General features: G+C 55.1%; 1 protein-coding gene across 1 annotated transcript in view; it reads left to right on the top strand.

Annotated features, from left to right (window-relative positions):
• The window catches only part of PLXNA4 (plexin A4), a 426,564-nt gene extending 402,241 nt beyond the window's left edge, over positions 1–24,323 (top strand). Inside the window, exons 26-32 of the mRNA XM_044246582.1 lie at positions 1,288–1,391; positions 1,923–2,022; positions 3,172–3,362; positions 4,304–4,473; positions 8,089–8,301; positions 15,230–15,380; positions 17,208–24,323. Of these exons, the coding sequence (XP_044102517.1) occupies positions 1,288–1,391; positions 1,923–2,022; positions 3,172–3,362; positions 4,304–4,473; positions 8,089–8,301; positions 15,230–15,380; positions 17,208–17,303 (1,025 nt within the window). The 3' untranslated portion in view covers positions 17,304–24,323. The remainder of the gene's footprint in view (positions 1–1,287; positions 1,392–1,922; positions 2,023–3,171; positions 3,363–4,303; positions 4,474–8,088; positions 8,302–15,229; positions 15,381–17,207) is intronic.
• The last annotated feature ends 1,948 nt before the right edge of the window (positions 24,324–26,271 follow it).

Raw genomic sequence — 26,271 nt, 5'->3', positions numbered from 1 at the left:
GCCCGGTTCCCATCAGCAGCACTGGCACTACCAAGGGACGAGGCAGGGAGGCATCGGGGCCCTCCGTGCTACCGAGGTGGCCCATCTCGGGCCCACCGCTCAGCCTTATGGGGGCAGGGGAACTAGCATGGGTGGGGGCAGATTCAGAATCGAGTCATTACAGACCATAGGAACAGACACGGTGGGGTGAGGCAAGCATGTGGGCTGACTCGGGCCAGCACCCCACTGCGCTCTGTGAATCCTGGGGCTCCTGCACGGTTCAGAAGTACTGGAGTCTGCACGGATTGCCTGGAAGCCGGATTTGGGGCTTGCTGGCTGCGATGCCTGTGAATACATTTGAATTTAAAAGGCTGTTTTTCTTCGCTGGTGTGTGTGTGTGAGCATATGTGCGTGTGTGGGTGTGCACGTGCCTCTGCACTGGAGGGCTGGCGTGTGCCTGGCATGCACCTGGGGCCCCATGTGCATACGTGTGAAGACTGGAGAGTGCAGGTCTTCATCTCCGTGTGGTACCCAGTACCCGGGACCACGGGGGGGGGGGGGGGGGGGGTGACGGCAGTGGGGTTGATGAGAAATAGTCTGCTGTTTCCTTTGTGGGTTCCAGCAGACAGCCTTTGCACTGTGGGCATCTGGGTCCTTGAGCAGGCCGTCTGGCTAGAACTGTATACCTACAGCATCAAATAATTGGGCATTGGCTAGATAGCAATATGCCGCCGTCCACCTCAACTCTGTAGGGCTAGAGCTGATCCTGGGCGCGAGAACAGGTTTTGCGGACCTCTCCACACATGGTCACCCAGCCTCCCTGCCAAGGGTGACCGACCTGCCAGCTTTCAGGTGCAGGACGTGCCCCCAGAACTGGACCAGGGTGCACAGAGCCTCAACCTGCAGGCTTGATCTCATTTGCTCCAAGACCTTGCAACCAAGCCAGTGAGCCTGTGGTGCTGATCATGCCGCCTTAAGTTTGCGTAGCGCTTTCTTAAGTGCTTTGACCTGCCCTCTCCCCTCAGCCAGTACTTACTAAGCATCTACTCACGATGTGGCCACTCACAGGGACAGATGGTATTGTCCCGCTTGTGTCCCATAGTCTGTTGGGATGAGGACCAGAGCTGGGACTCAGGGCCCCTCTGCACTGAGAGCCTGTCCCCGCTCCTCAGGGAGCATCTGCTAGCACCTGTCTGTCCTTGGATGCGTGCTCCAGATGGCAGAGGGCAGCTACCTGCACGGAGGCCCTCAGGACCCCTGCAAGAAGGGCCCCAGGGCCTCCCTGAAATGCAACTGTTCTCCCTGCAGAGTGGCGACAAGGAAGCGGGGCGAGGATGATCCTGCAGGATGAAGACATCACCACCAAAATTGAGAATGACTGGAAGAGACTAAACACCCTGGCCCACTACCAGGTGGGGAGACCATGCCGGAGGGGCGGGGCTCACTAGCCCTCCAAGTCTCGGGCCTTCAATAACAGGCTCCCCCAGAGGCTGGACACCAAGCTGCCCGTCCACCTCTCGGCCAGCACTTCTGATCCCTTAGTGACCCAGGGAAACTTGATGTCCCCCAGCCAGGAAACCCTGTCCTCTCTGGAGACAGGATCTCAACATGCGTGCTTCCAGCCCGATGTGGGCAAGTCCCCGAGAAAAGGCCCTTTCTTGGATGTTCCCTGGGGCTTGAGGCCGGGCACCCTACCAGGGAAGCATTGGGAAGGAGGGTGCTGGTGAGCTCTTGCCAGAGCTGCTCCAAGAGGGACCTGTGGCATAGGTCACTACTCAGTGTTCAGGTCTGTCGTGGCATCAAAGCCCAGCCAACAGCCTCCAAAGTCCCCCGGTCCTCTGTGAGCACTGACTGCCCTGAAACCCAAGTGAATTCTGATTGTCCTTATTTCCTGAGGTGGCAGAGTCTCTGTGCCCAGGCTCTTAGAAGCCTTCTTCCTGCAGGTGCCAGATGGCTCTGTGGTGGCGTTAGTGTCCAAACAGGTGACAGCCTACAATGCAGTGAACAACTCCACCGTCTCCAGGACCTCGGCGAGTAAATATGGTGAGTTCTCTGAATCATACCGGGGCAGAGAGGATGCCCAAGCCTGCCGTGGTGATGGTCACAACAGCAGCATGGCTGAAAGGCTTCAGAGACCTGGATGGGAGGCGGGCAAGCTCACCATCACTGGGGAGAGCCTGAGCGGGGAGGAATCTCCTCATTCTAGAATTCTGATGCAGGAACGGGACCTTCATCCTTGAAAACAGGAAGAAAATCTAACCTTCACGAGCACCTTATAGTCTACACGGCGCTTTCACTTTTGTGATATTCATTATTGCACGTCATGTTCATAATAATCAGTGAATTAAATAATTATTATTTCCCCCTATTATGCAGATCAGCAAATTATAACTCAGACACCCAGAAGCTAAGCAACGTGTAAAGGTCACACTGTTAGGAGGCAGTTGAGGGAAGGTGCAGACCCAGGTCTGTGGATCTGCAGCGGGTGGGGGAGAGGGTGCTGGAGGCGGGTTGGGAGCCCCCAGTGCAGCCCCATTCTGCCTCCACCTGTGTGCTCTGGGCCAGCTGCCTGACCACTGTAAGGCCTGGTCTGCCCAGCACGACGGGGAATGGAAAAGTTACTGACTTCATGGGATCAGGGTGAAAAATAAGTAGAAGACCCAGCAGTGCCTACACACAGTAGGACCTTCCTCTTTCCTGCTCCACCCCTACCCCACCACACCCACGCGTCGGCAAGCCCGTGGGAAGGACTGGCCCCGGCCAGACACAGGATGCCGGGAGGCAGGTGACAGGCGATTACTCAGCTGGTGGACAGTCACGAAGGGAATGGGCTGCCCACTCTTAACGTTCCTCCTTAACTGGCCACATGGAACCCATCCTGAGACGTCACCTCAGAGCTCTCACAAGGAACAGTGTAACAACAGACAGGCTTCTTTTCTTAGAAATTGAGTAATTAAGGGCTGGGGAGATGCAAGTACAAGAGCATGAGGAATCCCTGTGGATGAGGTATCCCTGGAGGGCTTCCTGGAGGTGGCAGGGAAAGCATCCCAGTTCTAGGGAATGGTTGCTTGCAAGGCACCAGGTCCTTGCAGGAAGGATCACACAGCCCTGGCCATGGCTGCAAGGGGGGTTGGGGGGGTGTGCTGTGGGTGACAGGACGGCCTCACACGCGCGGGGTCACTGCATTGGCAGAAAACATGATGCGGCACACGGGCAGCCCCGACAGCCTCCGCTCGCGCACACCCATGATCACCCCCGACCTGGAGAGCGGAGTGAAGATGTGGCATCTGGTGAAGAACCACGAGCACGGGGACCAGAAGGAGGGTGACCGGGGGAGCAAGATGGTGTCTGAGATCTATCTGACACGTCTCCTGGCCACAAAGGTAGGGGACTTCACACACGTGGGGAAGGGGGAAGGAACCTCATCACTGCACAGAAGGGTCAGAGCTGGCAGGTAGCTAGCGTTTGTGCTAGGACCCCTCTGTTACCCACTCTACCCTGGGACTCTGCCAGCACAGAACTTCAGAACCCTCCTCACCATGCTGATGACTGGACTTAAGGAGGCCTTCTTCTGCCAACAATATGGTTTGCTATAATGCCCTCCGGTGCCCCAGCAGACCCCACCCAGGCATCACTGCTGGGATGCAGGCTAAAGCTTCATGTCCATCTTCTCTGTGCCCGTTCTCAGATATAGAGACACTAGTCACATCTGTCTATGCTCTTTGACCATACCCCACGAGAGAATGTCTCCTTCTCACAGGTGTCATATACCACCCCTAGGGAGGAACATGGGGCTTCATTGGTGACTTTCCGGGCTGTATTTCCAGTCCCGCTTCTGGGGACACGGTGTGCCTATGGTTAGCCTTTCAGTCGTGCAGCTGGCCTCCAGCCTGCTCTGGGCAAAGCCAAGAGAGTGTGTGTCACTAACCAGTGAGGAATGCCTCAAGCAGACTGGCAGACTGCGTTTGTCTGCTGTGACCCAGTGAGTTGTTCATTAGCTTGCGTGAAAGGGGCTACAGTAACACCACTGAAGGGCATTAACCCCACCCGCGTTTAACCCATCGCGTTGACGGATGAAGGTCTCCTTAGGTCCAATCACCAGCTTTCTGTCTGTTTTGCATGTGCAGGGGAGAGTTCAAGCTGTTAGAGACAGAGGAAGCCGGTGGGGGTATAATGCACGAGCTCACCGTATTTCCCCCCAGGCGGGCCAGGCTGCACGCCGTCCTCCCTTCCCCTCCAACCCGTCCACTGGGCAGATCTCACAACCCAGCCCCAGAGCTCTCTGGGCAGAGCTGTGTCTGAACCCCTTCCCCTCCACGCACAGGGCACCCTGCAGAAGTTCGTGGACGACCTCTTCGAGACCATCTTCAGCACGGCACACCGGGGCTCCGCCCTGCCCCTGGCCATCAAGTACATGTTCGACTTCCTGGACGAGCAAGCCGACAAGCACGGCATTCATGACCCCCATGTCCGCCACACCTGGAAGAGCAACTGGTGAGTGCGGCCGTGGCCCCCCCGGCCCCCCCTCAGCGCGGGCTCTGAGCCTCCCCACCCTCTCCTGTCTCGGCGCTCACCTCCGCTCTCACCTCTCCCGACGCTGAGTGCGCAGACACTGTCGGGCCCAGCCCCTGGCCTCAGTGGGTGACAGACAGGCAGGGAGCTGGTTGAACAGGGAGGCCAGTGCAATGGGAGAAGATCCGTGAGGGCAACGACCCAAAAAGGCAGCACCTAACAGTGACTGTCATGCAGTCATCTAGGTGAACAAAAGGTATTTCTGTTCGATTCGAGAAGCCAGACTCATCTTCCAAACTCCCTGTAGGGAAGAGACCTTCCTGTCTGTGCTCTGGCCATCTCTGAGACAGCGAGACAGCCGGGTTCTCTGAGTCCTGATACTCTAGGGGTCTCCACTGTGGTCCGTGTCTCTGTAACCCCTACGCCCCTCTCCCTTCGCACTGCATGCTCTGGGTTTCCATCTGCAGCTGCAAAGTTGGACATCAGTGTCCAACTTTGTCCTTGAACAAAGCGGTGGTTCAGTAAATCTTGATGACGAGGCCAGGCCAAGGCGGTCTCTACTTGAGGCCTCTACCTTAGGCAAGGCCGTCTTATATCTAGTCCCATCCATTCCAGAATCGCCTCCCTGCAGCTTTTTAAACAGCCCCTGTCCCAGGTCGTCGTTCCCCAGAACATTCTTCCAAGGCAGCCCAACCAGCGGCTCCGGACTGCTGGGAGGGGCCCGGCACTGGGGGCACAACCAGGCATGCCCACAGCCAGCCCGTGGCCCCAGACCAGACAGATGACAGCCTCGTTTCATGTCATCTGCTCTGGCTTCTCATCTCTCTCACCTGAAGATTAGTGCTGTCTCTGCCGGAATTGGAAAAGCAGGCAGGCAGGAACAGAAGTTTGGACCACGCACTAAGGAGTTGGGTTTACTCCCACATTGATTTCGGGTGAGAGAGGATCTTCCACTGTAGAGTTCTTGCAACCTTTTCGAAACAGACTCTGAGAATCTGGATTCCTCATTCAGTGCGGGAGCGCGCAGGGGAGCCTCTTCCCTGTGGAAGGGCCTGCCAGGCCTGGTGTGTCTCCGTGCCCGCCTCTGGCTCAGACCGCATTGAATTCTGCCCATCCTTCGACCCTGACTCTTCTGAGCTGTTCCGAGGGCCGTGTCACTGGCCTTCCCAATCTGCTTCCCTCTGGCAGGGAGCCTGCCTTACTGACCCCCTCATCTGAATGTCAGCAGCCTTCAGGACACGTGACGTGCTCCGCCCCGCCTGGCTCTTGGTCCTCCTGGCTGGGGAGAGGCAGTATTTCCCAAACACCCCTATCCACCCTCCTAGGGCAGTGCAAGCAGACCTCCCTGAGATGGTGTCTAAGCCATTTGGTTTCAGCCCATACCTCCTGCTGGGGTAAGGCCTCCTCCAGGGCTGCCGTAATGCCTTTGGCGTGGGGCCGGCCTTCCCTTCACACCGGCTCTCCCCAGTACCCTGCTGTCCTCACCAGGACCTCCAGGCCAGGACCAGAGCCAGCAGCAGGCTCCGATTCTTGCTCCAAAGGACGTACGCCCCCGACCCTGCTCACTTCCCTGGGCCAGAAGCAGTTCCTCCGGGAACTGGGACATCCGCATGCAGACTTAGAGTTCCTTGTCCCCAGGTGAAAAACAAGGACTTCTTTTTTCCCAGCCGAAGTTGTAGCTCACCTTTTCCCCCTCTGCCCCCCTTCCTCGACAATCCCCCTACCTTTTCTCTTTGAAATAAACCTCCTGCTCATTTAGCCTGAGTGGCTGCAATCAACCAGAGATTAGTGCCACCACTAATGTTAATAATATGCTAATATTTCATTAGGCAGGAGCCTCGGTGTGGTGCCCTGGCTTCCCTGTTTGATTTGCCTGTCAGCACCGCCGGCCGAAGCAAGGAGAGTGTTGGGAGAAACAACAGCGTGTTGGACAGAGACACCCCCGTGTCCCTCTTCTGAGTGGGACCTCCAGAAACAGGAGGGCGTGGGCAGGTGTGACAGCCCGTGATCCAGAGCTCTGATTTTAGCTGTCGTGGTCTCCCCAGGCACCTACAAGGACCTGGCCCTTCAGTGTGTGTCGCCATTTTCTGTGCTCTCTCTCTATTTCCTAGTCCCTATTTCCCAGGCTGATAGGAGCGCCACTTAACGCGGTTAGAGCTCAGCGCTGCCCGCCGGAGCCCCGCACCACACACTTTGTGGGAAGGGAGTATTTGTTGATTGATGCGCAGTCTTGAATAGGCGGTCTTTGTGTCTCTTAGCATTTGTCATGGCCGCTGGAAGAGATGATAGATAGAAACATCGTGCTCGCCATATTGAAGAAAGTAGTTCAGAGAGTTTAAGTTCTAAGAGCCAAACCACACACCCAGGAGCACTGTAACTACTCCCAGCAGTGAGGACAGCAGCCAAAACACTAAAACTCGGGGCAAAAGGCAGGTGGTGAGCAGGTAGGGGCAGAGGGAGGGAAAGAGGCAAGCCTTTGCTTGGTGCCACCCTGCTTCCTAATCTGCATCTTGGGGGGCTGCCTGGAAGCCCCGGAACAGGAGAGGCAGCAGAGGGCGGCCGAAGGCAGCAGGTGGGCAGCCTGTCCCGATGCCCTGGGACCCGTTCTGGCAACACGGACAGTGACTTGCTGTTACCAAGTCACACTGCCTGGTTTATCCCCGCTTTGTCTTGCTTCAGCTGATTCCTCTCCAGGCTTCCTCCAGCTCAGGAACACCTGTGCTTCTCTAAAATTTTAGACTATGGAGTGTCTTTCCTTCTGCAAAGACTTTCTGGATGCTTCTCTCTAAATAGACTGGATGACATGTCCCTATGTCCCACATCAGACCCTGTGTGTCCCTGGGTTCTAGCACTGACAGTTCTCAGAGCACTTGATGACATGTCTGATGCCCACGAACCCACCAGAGTGCAGGTGTCTTGGGGGCAGAGGGATGTGCCTTAGTCACACTGTATCTCCAGGTGCCAGCCTAGCTCTGGGTATGCAGTAGGTGCTAAGTACAAGAAAGAGGGCGGGGGGAGGAGGGACACGAGGGAACGGCTGAAGGGCTGTGAATGTGGGTTTCTGTGAATGCCAGCTCCGAGTGGAGGAATCAGTTAGCTACACTTAAAGAGCCCAGCCCAGGGCCTGTACCATGTGGGATCAAGCTGATACTCCCAGGAAGGGAGAACCAATGTGCCTTCTTCCAAGTCATACAGTGGACAGCAGAGAATAAGACATGAAGCCTATATTCCAGGTTATTCTTTACAGTCTGCCACCTGGAGAGGCCTTGTATCCAGCATAGGGGGCAGACAGTAGACTAGAGTGAGAAACTCCATCCTGGCCACCTCTGAGCCCCCAGCCCTGGGCTAGCAGGGAAGCCTACAGGGCCACAGGGCAGGCCAGGCATCAAGCCCTCTCCGGGGCCATCAGCATTCTAGCTGTGGGCAGATTATTCAGCCTTGCTGATCCTCAGCTTCCTGTCAGGTAAGTCAGAAGCACAGGCTTTGCTTAAGAACGGTGTGTTTCCAGCCTTTTCTCTTTTTCCGGACAACTCTCCGGGCTACACCACAGCCCCCCGCCCTAGGTTCTCTGACCGTCTGCCTCTTCCCTCTGCACAGCCTGCCCCTGAGGTTTTGGGTCAACATGATCAAGAACCCGCAGTTTGTGTTCGACATCCATAAGAACAGCATCACGGACGCCTGCCTCTCCGTGGTGGCCCAGACCTTCATGGACTCCTGCTCTACGTCCGAGCACCGGCTGGGCAAGGACTCCCCCTCCAACAAGCTGCTCTATGCCAAGGACATCCCCAGCTACAAGAACTGGGTAGAGAGGTGAGTGCTGGGCCTGGGAGCCACGGTAGGGCCCCTTGCCGCAGCAGAACTACTGCCCTTGATGCGGGGTTCCGTCCCCTCCAGAATGGGCTGGTGCTTACAGACGGGTCACTCGCAACGCCTGATCCTGTGGTTGCGATGCCCACACCCCCACGGGCCCAGTGGTACTGTCCGCTGAACAAGACCCCAGGGATCCTGGCCAGAGGTTGCCACTGGGCTCTGCTTCCCTGCATGGAGGGCCCCAGATCTTGTGTGGCTGAAATGCCTTCAGGCCCAGGAAGGAAATACAGCTCCTGCTCTAATCCCCACCTGAACAAAACAAAACCAACCAACCTTCGAGGGACTAAATGACATCTGGCACAGAAATTCTGGAGTCTTCTACCCATCTGCCCCTGTCCATCCAGCAAGTCTCCCCATGTCCAGCAGGGATGTCATTGTCACTCTGACACTTCTCACCACCCCAGATCTTGACTCCACCAAGATGAGCTCTTGACGTGCTTTCTCAGCCTTGTAGCCCTGATCTGATCATTGTCTCATGCAATGTCCTGTGACTTAAGGGCCCGTCTTGGGGAGCTGGGGAGCCCATCTTCATGCACCGTGAACTCCTGGTAAAGAACATCAATGGTTTGTCTGGGCCAATCAGCACCACATACCAAGTACCTGAGCTAGGCAACCAGCCAAAGCTTTATTTATTCATGCCAGTAACTCTGGGATATAAGAGGACAGGATTATAACCTCATTTTCTGCCCATGAGAGTGAAGAAATATACATTCAGAATAACTAAGTAATCAGCCCAAGATGACTTCATTGGCCAAAATGAGAGTTGACTCCCACACTCAACTGACTCCCACATCATTTTTCTGCTATTTATGATACTTTTGGGGTAACCTATATGGTGCCCCTGTGTGAATTAGGGAAAGTGCTCTTTCCTGCTGGAGGATGTAACCCCAGGACAGGGTGCATGGTTTGTTGAGTGATGGTCTGCTTGTCAGCCCAAGCACCTTTGTGCAGTGAACAACCTGTACAACTCCACATGGTAGTCCTGATTTTAAAGTCCCTTTCTCTTTTTACCATGTGGCTTAAAAATAAAATATCTGGAGCAAAGCTCAGATTTGGTGCCTTTCTTAAGAGTAAAGGATACCAGAAATTATTCTGGATTTAGTTACTGGAGACAAAATGAACAGTATCATTTCACTCATGGCAAAGAGACGATCTCCATCTTCATACTTGAAAACTGCCTTCTCTTGTAAGGAGGGAATAACTGAAAGGGCATGGAGTCCCGGCCACCTCAGTAACATAGCTCTGCTGAAAGGGACTGTGTTTTGTTCTTCTTCCCTACCTTGTTCTTTGAGCTCCTCCCCACCTCTCCCTGCTGACGCATGTGATGGGCATCCCTGCCAGCCAACAGAGAGGGAGCTCTCTTGTCCTTGTTTCAGATTATGTGCGAGCCTCAAGGAGAGGCTCTTACCTCCCTCACGTAGATAGATGGTGGCTCATTCTTCTGACAGTAGAGCTGCGGGAAACAAGCCGTGGTTCCCGGCTCTTCAGCAAAGAGAGGAAAAAGGCGGCCTCTGGGCTGGAGGACCTGGGCACTGGTGTGACAGCACCGCTCTGGGACCTCAGGCAGGGAGCAAGGAAGCAGGGATGTGGGGGGCTGAGGGCAGTGCCAAGACATCTGCAGAGAGGGCTCTCCCCACAACACAGTTCGCGAGTCAGGGGTGAGAAGGACGCATGCGCAGGGCTAATGGCCTTCCTGCTGCTTGGTGCTAAATGAAATCCATGTCATGCAGCTGCTACAGGTCAGGAGGAACCCTTGTCCATGGGGTTATTTTTAGGAGTGGCTCGATGGTTTCCATTTCTTATCCTGTTAGTTTCTTAGCAACCAGTGGCATTCTCGGAACAGTCATCTTTCACTAGCTTGAGATCCCACCCAAACCCTGCTCCACTCGTTCTGGGATGACGTACAGAGACAGAGGGATTAGGAGACAGTGTGAACAGGTCTGGAGATCGAGTCTAGAATGCTTCCCCGTTTGATGATGGATGGACTGATTTCACGGTCACTGCCCGAGGAGCCTGGCATCCGAACTCATCTTCTTGCTGGAAGGTGAAGCCTAGATGCACAGAACTCGCTCGTGGCCCACAGGGAGCCCGGTCCCCGCCTCCCCCAGCCTAGCCAGGGCACTGGCAGCCTGCAGTCCAGAAGAATGATGGTAGAACCCAACGCCTGGGGGCCAGGGCTCCCCCACTTGTGACGTCACTGCCTGAGCCTGCAGAAAGCCCACCTAGGACCCAGGCTGAGTGACCCGCTGCGATAGACGGCATCCTACACACATTTGAGGAGGGCCTTCTGTCCCATCCCAGCTAAGAAGCAGGGTTTACCCCAGCTGGTCTTCTCTACAGAGCAGGTAGGAAGCATGTGGATTCCGGAGGCTTCACTGACTCTGTTGGTTGAACAGCCTAGATCATTCTATCACACCTATGCTGGCTTGTAGCTCCTAGAACTTCTTCATCTGCTCCTCCTCCCCCAATTCCGTCATCCCATCCCATTCTTCCTCCCCTCCCATCCCTGTCTCCAAATACCTTGCAGTGCTAATGGTCTGTGGCCCCACTGGAGACCCCCAGTCTCTGCTGTCTCCATCAGAGTGCCCGGGGTTTTGCTTATGGCCACCTCTAGAGAAGGGGAGAAGGGACTCTTGTTTCAATCAACCACTACACTCATCTTAGCAGAACTCACCGGTGTTGTCGCCATGAACAGTGTGTCCTGAGCAGTCGTAGCTTCTGTTTCTTTAGCAAGATCAGTAAAATGATGTTGGGTGGTGATTTCCTCTCGTTTTAAGTTGGAAGAGCGTCAAGGTCACTCCTCTCGCAGCATTAGCCGCTCTCACCTGCACTCGAGTGCAGGTGCACCCGGGTAGGAATGAGTGGAGTGGCACCTCTGCTGGCCCGCTTGGAACTGGACAGGGGTGTGCCACACGTTTGGATATCATCTATCATGTATCACAGCATGAGAAAGGTTAAGAATCTTGAATATTTAAAAATGCCCCCTAAGGAAGCCATCCATTCAAAATATAAAACTGTGACAGCTCGCCCTGGGAGCAATAGTGGAGGTGAAGTATAGACATTTCATTAACTTATTCATCAATCCGTGGGTCAAACATTTACGGTCTCCATCAGGAGTGTATGGGACCCTCAGGATACATTACACTTGATCCTTCCCTTGTGGCTCTCGTGGTCAAGGAAGACACGTGGGTCTCCACGGTGGTCTCCCTGTGGACAGGTGCTCCACAGCCCCGTGAGCTGTAATAGGGAGGCTCCAGGAGTGAGAGCCTGGTTCCACTGGGCCCAGAGAGGTCACGGAATGGTTCTCAGAGGAAGAGACTTTGGTGTAGGGCCTTGTAAGTCAAGCGTCTGTACATCAGAACATCAGGCTCTAAGCATTTTTCATGTCTACACCTTCATCCTTGAGGCATTTGAAGGGATGACAAAACTCTCTTCTTCTAAGAGTTCAGGGCATTGGAGACCACTTCTGCGATCACTAGAGCCATCGTAATGGCAGAGATGAGACACCCTCCATCACACACTGGGCCCATCCCCCAGAAGCCCACAAACCTAGACTGTTACAGACTGGTCAACAGCAGAAAATTCAGCATTCTGGGGCCCTGCCATTATAGCAGCTCCCCAGGGACACCATGGGTACTGGCATCCCATCCAGTAGGAGCAAAGTCAGCAAGGAATGCGAGGGAGGGCCAGTGAGAGGACCCAGCCCTCCTCAGCAGGTGTGGCCTTGGCCAGCCAGCTAGAGGCGGGTCTTGGGGGACCTTCAGAGCACCAGTCCCTTCTGAAGGGGCTCACCTGCAGACAGAAATCCCATGGAAGGAAGTTCAAGTACAGAAGCCTGGGCTGACCTTTCCCTTCCTCACTTCACAGCCCACTGATAAGAACACTTGTGTGAAGTTCATTAATGGGGCATAATTGCATTCTTCACAATCAATAAGCCTTCTCCATGGCGGAGCCCAGAGCAAAGGCCAGCCCAGCAGGAGTCGAGAAGGAAGCAATTGCCCATCAGCCAGGGGATCAAGAGTGAGGTCATTATCAGGCTCAAGGGGTGCTGGCAAGGCCGGGGGTGGTGGGCATAGCCCCAGCTAGCCCCAGGCAGGGCTGGGGTCAAGAACCAGGCAGAGTGTCAGCGAGACCCCAAGTCCCACCTCATCCAAGATGTAGAGCTACCCTTGGTGACTTGGCTCAGTTGATCCAAACTTGCCAAAGGTGAGGACGTGTAGTTGATCTGTTCATGGACTAGTGTGTGGCCACAGATGTGCCCAGGTCCAGGGGAGTGACCTCGGCATGGAGGCAACAGTGGAGAGACTGGTCTGCTGATGCGGACACGACCTTGATGTTGGAATCAGGTAGAGCACATCCAGGTGGGCCGCCACCCGCTTCTTCCACTGGAAAGGTTGGAAGCCCTGCCTTCACCCCACTCCACTGCCACCCCCTTCCTCCCTCTCTTTCTCACCCACGAACACACTTTCTAGATATTCTCTTTGGAGAAATGGCCTGGGCATCTACCACACACGGAGACAAGCCATGTTGAACAGACGGGGGGCTGGGCACCTGCTAGTTCCATGGAGACAGCGCTCCCTGACCGGGGCTCTGGTGCACCGCAGGGACCATAAAGGCTGCAGTCGGAGCCTGGGCGCTACATGCAAAGAACCTGACAGGCCATCCACATGCCCGTGAGGGGTTTCACGAGCAGGTGACGGAAATGGCAGGTGTCTTTGCATCTGATGACAGTCCTGTCCTGTCGGTGAGGACCTGGGTTTTCATCCCGGTCAGTCTCTCTGACCACCCACAGGTGACAGAGTGTCACTGTCGGGAGAGAGCTGCGGACCCGGGCATTGTAGCGCCCGGCCTGGTCGCTGGCGGTGGGGAAGCCAGGGAGGTTACCAGGTCATGGTTTCCACCAATGGGACCTGACTACACAGCCCGATAAGCACAGTTAGCTCGGCAGGTGTGGGATCCATGAGGAGACATCAGCACACATCTCTTTGGGAGGGGTGAGGTCGGGAGCCACCCATGCAGCCCCGGGTCTCCACTATAAAATGGAACACCGGCATTTACTGCATTCCAGAAAGCTTGCCAATGAGTCGAGTCTTCCGCTGGAACATTTTTACCTGGAATGTCATTTAATACCCAGGACCCTGAGGAAGCTGAGGGTGTGGAGGGGTGGGCCATGGGCCGGGAAGAGAGTGGGCTCTTGTCCGAAGGAGCGATGGAGCCACGATGCCACAGGACAGGAAACGGAGGGCTCTGAACATGAGGCCAGGGGGACGGATGGCCCCACCCCGGAGGAAGGATGTGAAGGATGAAGTCCGGGTGCGGCCGGGGGCAGGACGGCTTCATCAGAGTCCCCCGGCTCCTCTGAGAAAGGCCATTTCATTAAGTTCCTGTTGCTGGGCCCAGACCTCCCGCCAAAATGCAATCAGCTCAACAAAGCAGTTGGCAAGTGTGTCTGTGTGGGGCTGGGTTTCTGAGGTCGAGGAGGGACCCTCCAACCGGCCCCTTCCTTTGCCAGAGCGCGGGGATTTCATCTCCTTTCCTCTGCCTCCCTCGGAAGGTTTCTGGAACGACAGGTCCGCAGTCAGCGAGGCTACGGCTCTGGGCAGGGTGGCCATCACTGGTCTCAGCGGCCCAGAAATGCTCTGGCAGCAAATTGAGCTGTCATTCCACTGCAGGCCCTTGAGCGTGATGGCTGGAGTAACACACGAGTGACCCCTGTGTCGGCCTGTCACCCGACTCCTGGGCAGGGATCGGGGGAGGCAGGGGGACAGCACAGGACTTCTGCATTCATGGTGGGTGCCCCAAGGGACCCAGGCTGGGAGTGACACAAGGCCAAGGGGCCAGGGGTGAGTCTCTGAGGATGCCCCTTCCCTCGCCTGATCAAGCCCTGGGTCCAGGGAACTCCAGAGGCCTGTCATAGGCACCTGCGCGTACACAGGGCCTCGCCTAAAACTCTGCACCCCGGATGCCTCACTTGCCTCAGCCTAGCCCCCATCCCCAGCGACCGTCCCAGGTTCTGTTCCCTCCTCTGTTTCAGGTTCTCAGGCTTGCTTTTCCCAGCTTGAAGCCCTAGGCATTCAGTGCAGGCTGAGCTGGAGTGACCAGGACCGCTGGGGTGCCCCCAATGCCCTGACGCCCCCCTGTGTTTGTGGGTTCCTGGCCCCCCTTTCACATGGCCCACAGCCAGCCAGCACATGGGGAGGGGGCCATGGGCATCTTTGGGGCACCGGGGCCCTTCCATTCCTCATTAGGAAACTGCGCAGCTCCCCTCTGGCGGAAGAGTTGGGGTTTGCTGCGTAAAATGTCAAATTGCACAAATTAAAAATGTAAATGCTGGCATCTAATTAACCAGTTGACAGCGGTGCACAGCTGCAAGTGACAGTGACTGATTGCCTTCTGCCAGCCTCTCCCCAAGCAGCCCCAGCCCCGCCCTCCTCCCGGGTGACCCCAAGGGAGGGGAGGGCATCGAGGCAGAGCAACTGCATGGAAGAGCCTTCGGGCCCCGTGGAGGGCAGCATTTGCGTCTGCGGGAGGAGGGGTCAGAAGGACAGAGACGGACTGGACGCTCTTCGGTAGCTGAGAACAAGGCCGGCGCAGGGGACAGCTCCTCCATACTCCTGCTCCCAGCCCCATTCATCCTCTGGCCATATCGGCGTCTCATCCCTTCCCTCTGTGCCCCCTGTACCCAGAGCTGCCGAGGGCTCTCCTGGGCCAGCCCCAGAAGCGCAGGTGGGAGAGAGCTCCCCCGTGGTCCCCTGGGGACCATGCCCTGCCATCCACTGGCCCAAACATCAAGCTGGGAGCTCCCATCTCTCCTGTCCTCTCTCTGCATGGCTCCAGCTCCTTGCTTCCCCTCTCCCTCCCCTGGCAGGTACTACTCGGACATCGGGAAGATGCCGGCCATCAGCGACCAGGACATGAACGCGTACCTGGCGGAGCAGTCCCGGATGCACATGAATGAATTCAACGCCATGAGCGCACTTTCGGAAATCTTCTCCTACGTGGGCAAGTACAGCGAGGAGGTGAGCCAGCTCGGTCCCTGTCGGGAAGGACATCTCCCCGCCTGTAGCAGCCTCTGTGCACAAGAGCCCCGGGCAGGAACCCCAGACAACCCCCCACCGCTGCTGGCGGAAACTCCCTGCCACCTTGGACTGGGGGGCTGTGCTCTGGAGAAGGGTCCCAGTCTGTTAATTCCGCCTTAATCCCTAGTCTCAGATATTTAGAAAAAGTATCTGTTTCTTTCTTTTTCAAATTCTTATTTCTTCCCTGCTTGTCCCTCTCTTTTATTTTTCCCTTTTCTCTCTCTGATCGAATTCTCTTTAAATAAGCAGTTTCCCCCTCCCATGGCAGGCCAGACCGGCATGGTGGGGGCGGAGAAGAGGGAACAGCGGGGAGCATCGCAACAGACACAGAACAGAGCAGAATGGGATCTATTTATCTGCTATGTTCCCAGGTGGAAAGCCTCCCCTGGGGTCGGCCTTCTTCCTGGCCAGTAGGGAGGTGCTTATGGGAGGTCTCTTTGTCACGCAGATTAAGCCCAAGTGGGTTCAGAACCGAGGCTCCCCGTATCTGAGCAGCAGCATAACCTCTTCTCCTTGAGTGCAAGGTAGTAACAGGAGCCGAAGCCAGTGCCTCCGGTTCTCTGCCTCCTCCTGACTCCTCACTGAGAGTCTAGGAGCCCCCAGCTAAGGAAGGAGCCCCAGCAGGCCAGCAGCAGCGTCATGCTGGAAACCTCAGGTGAAGGGGAAGCCAGCTGTGGCTTCCTTGGGGTTGGAGGGCCCGAGACACCAGCCTGCGGGCCAGTGCTGGTCCAGGGCCAGGTTTTCCCCTGTCCGTGGCCACATGAGAGAAGTAAGGACGACATGGAATGTGTGAGTACGGGGTACAATGGCCTCATCTTGGAAGCACTGCCCTTGAGTCTACAAGGACACTCGTGTGCCCTGGAACCTGTCCCTTCTTCATGAAATGTTGGTGCCAGTAACTGGTGGTTCTTGGCCCGTGAAGAAGTCGGCGACTCCATCTTGGTCACCCAGTTAAATAGAAGCGGGTTTGGTGAAGCGGGCCAGCAAACCCAAAGCTCGCAGAGCCTCCTCTCAAGCCTTCGGCCTCCTCTTCCCCTCCCGGTCACCTACCTAGAAACTGGCAGGTCTGTTACTCAGTCCCACATCCCCAGAGTCTGAATCAAATTCTCATCTCTTTTCCCTCACGTCCTCACCGTCATTGTCCTCCACCAACCATCTGATCTCAGAAAAGGCTCTTGCAGACATGATCACCGCTGACGACCAGGAAAGCATGAGCTAGAACTCTCGGAGGGGTATTTGTTCATTAATGTGCAAGTGAAGCCAAGTGGCTTTCTCAGTGTGGGCTCTTGGGGAGCTGTTGGGGGAAGATAAGCTGTTGTAGGAAGCAGGGGTGGGATTTCTTAGGATCTGTGAGACCACATTCCCCAGAGACCCAGGGTGCCACCCTTCACGTTGGGGACGGGGTAGGGGGCTGTGTGCTTGCTCACCCCGGAGGGCCCAGCACATTGTTGCACGGGGGTGTCTGCCCACGGCCGGCTGCCCAATGCGGGCAGCAGAGGGCACACATTGAATCAGACATGCTGAGGTGGGTGAGACCCCTGTGCACATCGACCCCAGGGTACCCACACGCCGCACCTCACACCTGAGCGCCCCCACGCCTCTCCACCAGTAGGCCAGGCTGCCCGCAGACCCAGCGGCTTCACGTGTGCATCTTTGTGTGCACGTGGCTTCCGCAGCCTGGCCACACTCGCCCTGTGTGTGCACACCCTAAGAACAGAAACCTGGATGCATAAACCAGTAACCTCCCCACTCTCCGCCCTTCCACAGATCCTCGGACCTCTGGACCACGATGACCAGTGCGGAAAGCAGAAACTGGCCTACAAACTAGAACAAGTCATAACCCTCATGAGCTTAGACAGCTGAGAACCGTCCTTCCAGGGCCCCTGGGGGGAGGGACACACCAAGCCGTGCCTCAGTCTAGATTTTCATCTTTACCAAGTGCAAGTTCCAACTGGCGTCAGCAGCATCCCCTGAGCAGCGCTGTCTCTCTCCGCCTCTTTCTGTCTCTCCCTCCTCCCTGCCTCTCTTCTCTCTCTGGGGCTCTGCCAGGGCGATCCAACCAGGCCACCGCCCCTCAGCAAGTCCCAGAGGGCCAGGCTCCCACAGGGACCCGGCCAGAAGATGACAGAGGGGCTTTCTTTCCCGGCTGAGCGCAGACATCAGCAGCAGGGCCCGGGGACGGAGGACAAGCCACGGAGAGAGGATGCTCCTCCACCTCCCACCCTGGGCCGAACCTTGGTCTAGGGAAGAGGCAGTGAGCTCAGTATTATCTTCATTGGGAAGACATCACCTGGCTCTCTTCTGTCCCCCGTTTCCATCTCCAAGGGGATCCACCAGGGTGTGGTCCCGTTGCAAGTGTGAGAAGAAAGGCCACAGCTCCTGCACATGGCAAATGGGGGTTGGGAAAGGGGAGTTGGGAGGTGTTTTTCGAGCCGCCTCTCACCTGTTGGGTTGGCATCCAGAGGCCACCTTTTCCCCCTGCGGTCTTCTTGGAGTCCTTCCAAGTGCTCCTCAGGACCTGCCTGCTCCAACCCCTCTCCAGCCTGTGGAAAGCCAGACAGGAGACACAGCAGTTACATGCCACCGCAGACACCCTCCTGACCTTCTAGTCTGGCTCTGAGCAGCAGAAACGTCCCACAGAAGGGGAGAAAGGGAAAGAGAGTCACACCCACCCTGGAAGCAGAATGTGTTGTTTTCCATTCACCCCCAAATGCAAATGAAGCACGTCTATAGTCCTAGGCCTCATCCATTGCCAGATCCTCGATGCTGTCTAGAGAAAGTACCGGCATTCTCCTCGGTCAGCGCTCATCTAGGGTCAGTGGAAAACGCAGAGTATATCTAGGAGATCCTACCTCCGGCCGCCTTCACTGGCTCCATCCCCAGCACCCCTTCTGAGAACTCTATAGAAGGCTGGGGCGGACAGCCGAGCCCCTGTCCCCCTGCAGAGCCCTATGCCATTGCTATGCAGATGACCTTGTCACTGGACTCTCCAGACCTCCTTGGCAATGACTCCTTTACCATCTGCTGCCTCTTTAGTCACTGCCTTTGCCTCACCTCCTCCCCAATCATCGCAGAGAGAACCACACTCAAGCCCAGCCCCACGGAGACAAACCAAAACGCCAGCCACACTCAGCCCCCAGCTCGCCATGTCTGGGAGGGACCAAGGACTCAAGCTGAAGGACCTAGCCGACAATGTAAGAAGAGACATACAGCAGACCTCAGCCCCGGCATCTGTCTCTCCACCTGTCCTTCCGTCTCTGGATCTCTCATTTCAGGCAAATGTGTGCTCAGACATGGGTGAGCAGGGGCTGTGGTAAGAGACGGTCTCATGGAAGGTCATCGAAACCTGAATCCTGAAGGGACCTTAGTTGCCTCCGGGCCCAGTTTCCCACCCTAAGCGGGATTCTCTCCTGGCAGCTCTGGCAGCTAATTGTGCATGGCTCTGGGACACAAGGAGAAGCATCATCCAAGGTGTGGTTGGGAGAGAGGGTTCCGGTCTTGCCTTCGCTCCCTGAGCATCAGACATCCATCCCTGTCATCCTCTCCAAGTGAGCCCCAGTTGGAACGGGGAAGGAACCACTCCATTTCCAGCAAAGCCCATGGAGCACCCTATACTTTTAGGAACCTGGCCCCTTTGGATGAGTATGTGTGTGTGTGAGCTTGCGTGCACATGTGCATGTGAGTGTGTGTGTGTGTGTGTGCGCACACGTGTGCCCCAGGAGCAGGCAGAGAGCTCGAAAGGATTTTTAGTCCTGTGGAGGGGACCCTCTAGTGATTCCCATCTCCTCCCTTGCTCATTGGTTCTACAGCTTCAGGACATGTCAACACTAGCTTTCTGTGCTAAGTGCAGGTGGGGGGAAGGAGAGTCACCTGTTCGCAGGAAGCGAGGGTGCTCTGTGGCCGCAGGAGGCCTGGACTCAACTAGAGGCCGGGTGGAAGGTGACCCACACCAGAGCAGCACGTGGCATCAAGGAGAGGACAGATGGGGACAAAACACCAGTAGCCTAGCCTCGGAAAGAGGAGAATGGGGGAAAGATACACATCGAGGAGGAAAAATAACCAGAGGTTTTGGTGAATGAAGTGCCAGGTGAAGAAGCATGGGCTTTCTACCCTTGACCCGTTTATTTCCAACCCAGAAGCCCCGGGCCCCGACCAGAGAGGAAGCACATGGGAGGCAGGTGGTGGAGGCACCATGGCCGCTAAGAGATATTTGCACACATGAGGGGTTGAGTTGGAGAGAAACACAAACATATTTAACACAGATTCGCTGAGTGGAAGCTGAGTGTGTGTGTGTGTGTGTGAGAGAGAGAGAGAGCGCGCATGTGTGAGTGAGTGTGTATGATTTATTTTTTAAGTTTTGCACAGTTAGAAAAAATGAACAGGCAGAAAAGAAGACTGTTATCATGGTTCTGCTGGAGCTTTTATTTTTTACCGGATTATTATTATTATTGTTATTGTTCCTTTGTCGGTACAGAACCACCCCACCCCCTGCCCTGCCCTTGCCCCGTTTTGTCATGAGAGAAACTTCAGACACCTCAGAGAGACCTCAACGTCAGGAAGAAAGAGGAGAGGACAGTCTCCTGCTTTCTTTTCTCCTGGAGAACGGGTTGGGGCAGATTTTACTTTAATTGCTAGGGTGGGGGGGGGTGGTCGCTGCTGGCTTTTTCTTTTTTCTTTCTTTCTTTCTTTTCCCCCCGAAGTCTCTGAGGCCTGCTTGGGCTGGAGAAACAGGATAGAATCACCCAGAGCTGCCACCCGCCTTGCCCCACCAAAAATTCTCTTTCCTTTCTCCTTTCGTTTTCTATTTTTTCCACTTGGATTCTTGGTACACATGGGATTCTAAGTAATCAGAAAGCTGTCTTTCACTCCCCGTGTTCTTTCCAAAACTCCCCTTGGGATCCCAGTCTCCCCCTGGCAGGCCAGAGACCCCGAGAGCTGCCCCTAGGGGTACGGGGACCACCACACAGCAGAGAAGGGAGCTGGGCAAACTGGTCCTGGGGGAGGGAGGTCCCCTCAAGGCCTCCCTCCCCAGCAGTTTTGCCGGGTCATAACTCTGTTTAAGGTGGAATCTTTATTTAACTTCTTGAGTCCCTGGAAGAGAGGACGAGAGAAAAGGCCCATCTCGTCTCACCTGCCCCTTCAACCGCCTCCTGCACCCTCTAGCCTTTGAGACCACCAGGCTCCTAATGGCGCCGGGAGATCACACAGAATAACTGACCTAGGTTACATGGGGATTTTGAATGTAGGAGAGAGATGGGCTAAAACTGGGGTGGCGGGAAGAGAGGGAGCTTTACAGGGTCCTGAATTTAAAAGGACGGACGGAGAGAGGCTGAGACAGATGGCTTCAGGTGGGTCATTGCTCTCGGGGAGCACAGGTCTCCCCACGTGTGGGCTTTACCGTTCTTCGTCCTTCCACATAAGGGGACACCCCAATATTTCTTGGTAATGGCAAAGAGTGCCAGTAAGTGAATAAGTGAAGTTGGCTACTGTGTCAGTTAATTCCTCAGGAAAATACTTTTTCTTGCCTTCTTTCAGTGCAGTTTTAATTTGGGGGCAGAGGACTGCCTGAGTGTCTCCAGGCCAGGGTAGAGTCACACCCCAGAGCAGCACCCACACCCAGAGCCCGCCCTAGAGCCTCCCTCTTGTAAGCCCATTGGCCAATGAGTCAAGCCTGAAAGGCGTGAGCAGGACTGTGGTCTGGGAGGGAGGTCATTGTCGATGATCCCAAAGTGAAGCAGACTATCCAGGACTGTGCCGGGCAGGAGCGGGAGTCCACTCGGGCCCGGGCCTCTCCCCGCAGCCCTAGGCTAATGTCGAGGTACTGTCCCAGCATCCCCCACCCCCCCCGAGATCCTTGTGCTCGTGATCCCCTTGCATGTCTGGCTTCTGAGAGCGTCCCTCCCCCGCAGAGGCGAGTGTGCCCCGTCGTCCCCCTCGTCCCCCTCGCCTGCAGCTGCTGCTCACGGAGCCTCTGCCCCAAGGCTGCTTATTTCCTGGTACGGGAGCCTCACACTTCACAGCATCCCCTCCCCGGGCAGCTTTAGGCCCCTGTCACCATCCCAGCACTGCCTCCCTGAGAGATTAGGGGCCCCAGTCCCACCTGGGCCCTGGGGATCCCCCAACAGAAGAGCCCCAAGCAATGATTTCCCAAGCAGCCTCCACTGCAAGAGGCAAGTCCTGCTGATGTTTCCAGCACCCTCAACCACCACGTGCTTTGCCCTAGAAGGGAAAGTCCTGTTTTCGGTCTGTCCCCTTTCTCAGGAATTAGGGGACACTTCCTTTGGCTTCACAGGATGTGAAGTCAACTACTTAACCTAGCGAGGGTTAAAGTTAATTTCCACCAATCAGAAAGCAAGGAGGGAGGGGAAGAGGCAGGGAGGCTCTGCGGGTAGGAGGCCCAGGGATACCCCTTTCATGGCCCTTCCAGGGGTGAGCTGCCCCAACAAGCAGTCCCAGCAGGGTTCTGAAAGGCTTCCGAGAGGCAAGTATAAGCATATCCTCCACGTACCAGAGTCCCCGGGAGAAGACCCTGCCCCAGGCCGATCCTGGCTCCTCCCTGGCCTTTCCTCTTTCTTCTAGTTCACGTCAAGGACCTCCTGTCACTCCCCATGCCTCCTGTCAACATCCAAGACAGGTGACTGAGGCCCCTGACTCCGCCCGCGGCCCCCTCCCTTTTTCTTTAACCTGTACGTGGACTGTCTACTTGGGGTTTGAGGTTTTTTGTTTGTCTATGTTAAGCATTGGAGATTAAGGAAGGAGCCCAGGTCAAGTCCAAATTGCTGAAAGGAAGGAAAAAACTCTTCACCTATGACCTGCCAGGCCAGCCTTGGGGCTGAGGAGAGGGGCTCCCCCTGTTCTTAAAAAATGGGTCAGGATATTGCCCAGGCGTGGACATGGCTGCTAATATTTGTGGTGCTTCCCGGGCACCTCTGACGGCTCGAGCTGCGATGCTGCCCCTCTTCTCCCACAGATGCAGCCAGTGAGAGCCGCTACAGAGTGGGAAGCTGAGGCACAGCCATGGGACAGGCCAGAGACGCAGCTGCAGGGAAAGGCTGGGAAGCCAGGAGCCCCTGTCCTCATGGTTCCAAGAGTGGCAAAGCCCCTCCACCAGAAAACCGAGAAAAAGACCGTTCCTTCCATTCACAAAGGAATCTCTATAGTAAAAGTTTCAGACTTTGAAGAAAGACTTTTGTTTTTAATGAACAAGTCTTTGCTCCCTGACAACATTGTTTTCGTTTTAATTAGGGGGAGTATCCAACTTTATAAAACATACAGGATGTTTCGGTTGTAAAGGTGATACAACTTTAACAGTGGAGTCCCAGTTAAATTTTGTGAGGAGACAGGTGACTACCCCAGCTAAGCAAAGCTACTAAACAAAACGAGATCCCTAATAAATGAAAAGAGGTTTCTGTCCTCATTGGCAGAGATAGTGACGTGGGCAGAGGGGGCATATGCCCTCCATCGGGTGTGCCCCACCTTCCTTTCTCCTCACCCCCCTTTCGCTTTGTCCAGCCTTGGCTCTCTGGGCCACCCCAGTGTTACTGAGCCCCTCTGCAGTCCCCATCAGCTTCCCTCAAATTGGAGGGACTCCCAGTTCAGGATTGGTCAGGGAGCGACCCAGTCCCCTCCCCTGAGAGGGCAAACGCTCATGGCAAATACTCTCGTTCTAAGCAGCTCACCTTCCGTTTCTTTTGAACTGGAATTAGTTCTTTTGTTAGTATCTTTGATCTTATGACTCAAGCACATTTTGGAAGGGCTCCCTTCCGAGAGTGGGATTCAAAACCAAGGATACAGTTAAAGAGCAACACAAAGGACACAACCAAGCGCGACCGCTTCCCAGACAGGACCAACAGATGAGGGTCAGGCCCATGACTGAGATGCACTATGTGTCTCATGTGCTGCCCTTCCTCCTCCCTCCCCTGATGTTCTCCCCAGCTGTTGGCTCGTTAAACCTTCCGTTCTTTAAAAAGAAAAGCTAGTTTACCTCAAAGAATCTTGTTTCCATTTGGAAACCAATGGCTTTGTGTTTTAGAGTAGACGACCCTCCCCCCCATCACTCCCTGCCTCGGTCTGGCATCCCTGAGGCCTGAGGTCCTTGCTTGGTCATGCCATGGCAATGCTGACCCAGAACAAGACCTCCCAAACCCTGACATGGACAGGAAGGAGTGGGTGCAGCTGGCCTCCCCCCCCCCGCCCCCACCTGAGCTGGTAAGGACCAGCCCATCTCTTCCAGCAGGGTCCTGCCCAGGCACCACAGTAACCAGCAACTCCAGTGTACCACCCACAGAGAATGGCTCAGTGAGCCGAGGCATAGGGGGAGCAGTGTCTGGCCTGGTCACATGACCCAGAGTCAAGTCCAATGCTAGAGGGAAGAGGAGAAACAGGGAAGGATGCATGGGTGGTCTGAGGAACAGGCAGAGGACTCGGTGAGAGGATGTCGAAGGAAGTAGGGCAGGTCACTCCTGCTCTGGTCACCCCCCCTCCGGCCCCGGCCCACCTCTGACTCCATAAAGCTCCCACCTTGAACACTGACCCTTGGTTAGGACAAAGCAAAACATATCTTTAGACAACAGTGTTACAATGAGCCTCAAAGATAGGCGGATGGGATCTATTAGAGGAAGAGGGTCTTCTGGTTTTGATTTTTAACAAAGAGTATCCTAGTAAGGTTAAAAAAATAAAAGATTTAAAAAAATAAAGTTTTTAAAAAGGAAACCTATGCTATTTAAATTGGAGCCCAGTTGTAACTTGGTAAAGGCAAGCTTCTGTACCTTTGTTATAATTAATTGTATACCTGTGTATGTAAATATAAGGCATTCCTATTTTGCAGTTCAGAACAAAAAAAAAACCTATTTGTAATATAGAATAAAGTTTATTAAAAAATAATAAAAATGCAGTTTGGCATTTGGGTCTTTCTCCGTGTGTCTGGCTGGAAGCCGGCAGAGGGGAAGCCTGGCTGTAACGAGGCCCCCACGTAAGTAGGGACAGATGCGGCAGCTTCTCTCTCCAGCTCCATGATCTCTAAACTCAACCACCAGAGGTACATTCTTCTACTCAGGGCTCTGTCTGCAGTTACAAAGCAGAGCCCTCTGGAGGGGATCATGCCCCCAGGTAGGGAGAGAGCACGCATGCTACCAGCCAGTGTCCTCAACGGTCATCACTTCTGCATGCAACCGAACCAACCTCTGAATCCTTCTCAACACAGGCCTCCAGCAAACACTACGAGCCCCCTAGAGCTGTTGCTGGAGAGGACATGAGTGGCCATCCCTGCTGGAAGTCTTCTCACAAACTCTATCTTAGTATAAGTGATTTCATCAGTCACTCTCACCTCCAGCATTTTGATAGAGTGGAAATTCTGAAGCCAGCGGTGCCTCCGGCGCAGAAGCAGGACAGGGAGAGAGAGAATAGGAGTGTGGCAGTGGAGGCAGGGAGCAGGGATGGCTGTCCGCCTGCCACCTGCCTCTGTCTGGGGTCCATGCTGGCCTTCAGAGGGTAGTGTGAGGGGAAAGGGGAGAACTTGCAGACGGGGCAGCATATGGCCCCACCTGTATCCAGGACCTCTGCGTCCTCTGCCTTCAACTGGCTGCCTTTGGACAGATCCTTCTGTCTCTCTGAGCCTCAGGTCAACAGCCAGAGAAGGTGAGTTCCACATCACCACTTATAATTCAAAGTGAAATCCAGAAGAAGACAAAGGGAGGAAACAGGATGTGGCTGGAGAGACAGAAACCCCAAAGCAGGGAGAGTGAGGAAGAGAGGTAGGGGGACAGGGCGGGGAGAAGTGAGACAGACCTCAGGCCACCAACAGCAAATCCTGCCCTTCCTACCTCCCTGCTGCCCCCAACCCCCAGCCCTTGGGCTCTGCTAGCCTTCAAAGAAGAGCCTCCAGGGTGTCACCAAAAATGGGACCTCTGGGGGCCAGACAGAAAGGGCAGGAGTTGACTTGGTGTGAAGTCTGTGAGTCCCAGCTTGCCCTGAAACTTCTAGAAGCGAGCCCTTCTGAGATGAGGGGATACCACAGCACCCCAGTGACACTGAGATGCCCCCATCTCTGGGAGTCACATTCTACAGCTAATGACCAGGGAGCACTTCAACCTTGAGCCTACGAAGGAAGAGATGACACCAAGAAGGGAAAGTGGGAATTAGCGACCTCAAGACCCAGCACAAACTGACAGACTGAGATCAGACTGCTGTTTGGTATTTTTGTTTTGTTTTACTTTTCTTTTCAATAGTTCCAACGGACAGGAAAAGTGCATTTCTCTCTTTTCCTCAATAACAAGGCAGGCCATGGTGGGGATAATGGTCTCCGTCCGAAAGTGCAAATCAGATTCCACACGCGATCAAGTTCCTGCCACATCCGCAGACTCCCTCACCTACCCGATGTCATGCTTCAGCAGGGCCAGCCACCGTGACCTTGAGCGGACCACTTCCCTGGGATTTGGTTTCCCCCGTGACTAGAAGATACTTCTAACTGCTCTATGAAACCCAGGAGAGCGTGTGGAAGGCTGACTTCAAGAATAAAAGTGAAAAGCTCCTGAGACCACAAAGGGTCACACGTGCATGTGGTGTCATTATTTGTCACAAAAATGATATCATACAAACAAAAGAGTGGATCCAGCCCAGGGCCTCAAATTTAGAATGGATGCCAGACTAGTCGGCTCAGGCCACCGTCGCAGAATACCAGACTGTGGGGCTTAAACAACAGACATCTGTTTCCTCGTGGTTCAGAAGGCTGGAAGCCGGAGATCAAGGAGCCGGATCACTTTCTGCTGGAAGCTCTCCTTCAGGCCTGCACAGAACTACCTTCTGGTCCTCCACGGTCTTTCCTCTGGACACA

Source organism: Neovison vison, chromosome 4 (assembly GCF_020171115.1).
Source record: "Neovison vison isolate M4711 chromosome 4, ASM_NN_V1, whole genome shotgun sequence".
Lineage (NCBI taxonomy): Eukaryota > Metazoa > Chordata > Mammalia > Carnivora > Mustelidae > Neogale > Neogale vison.
Note: the sequence above shows the minus strand (reverse complement) of the source record. Positions and strands in the feature narration are given on the sequence as shown.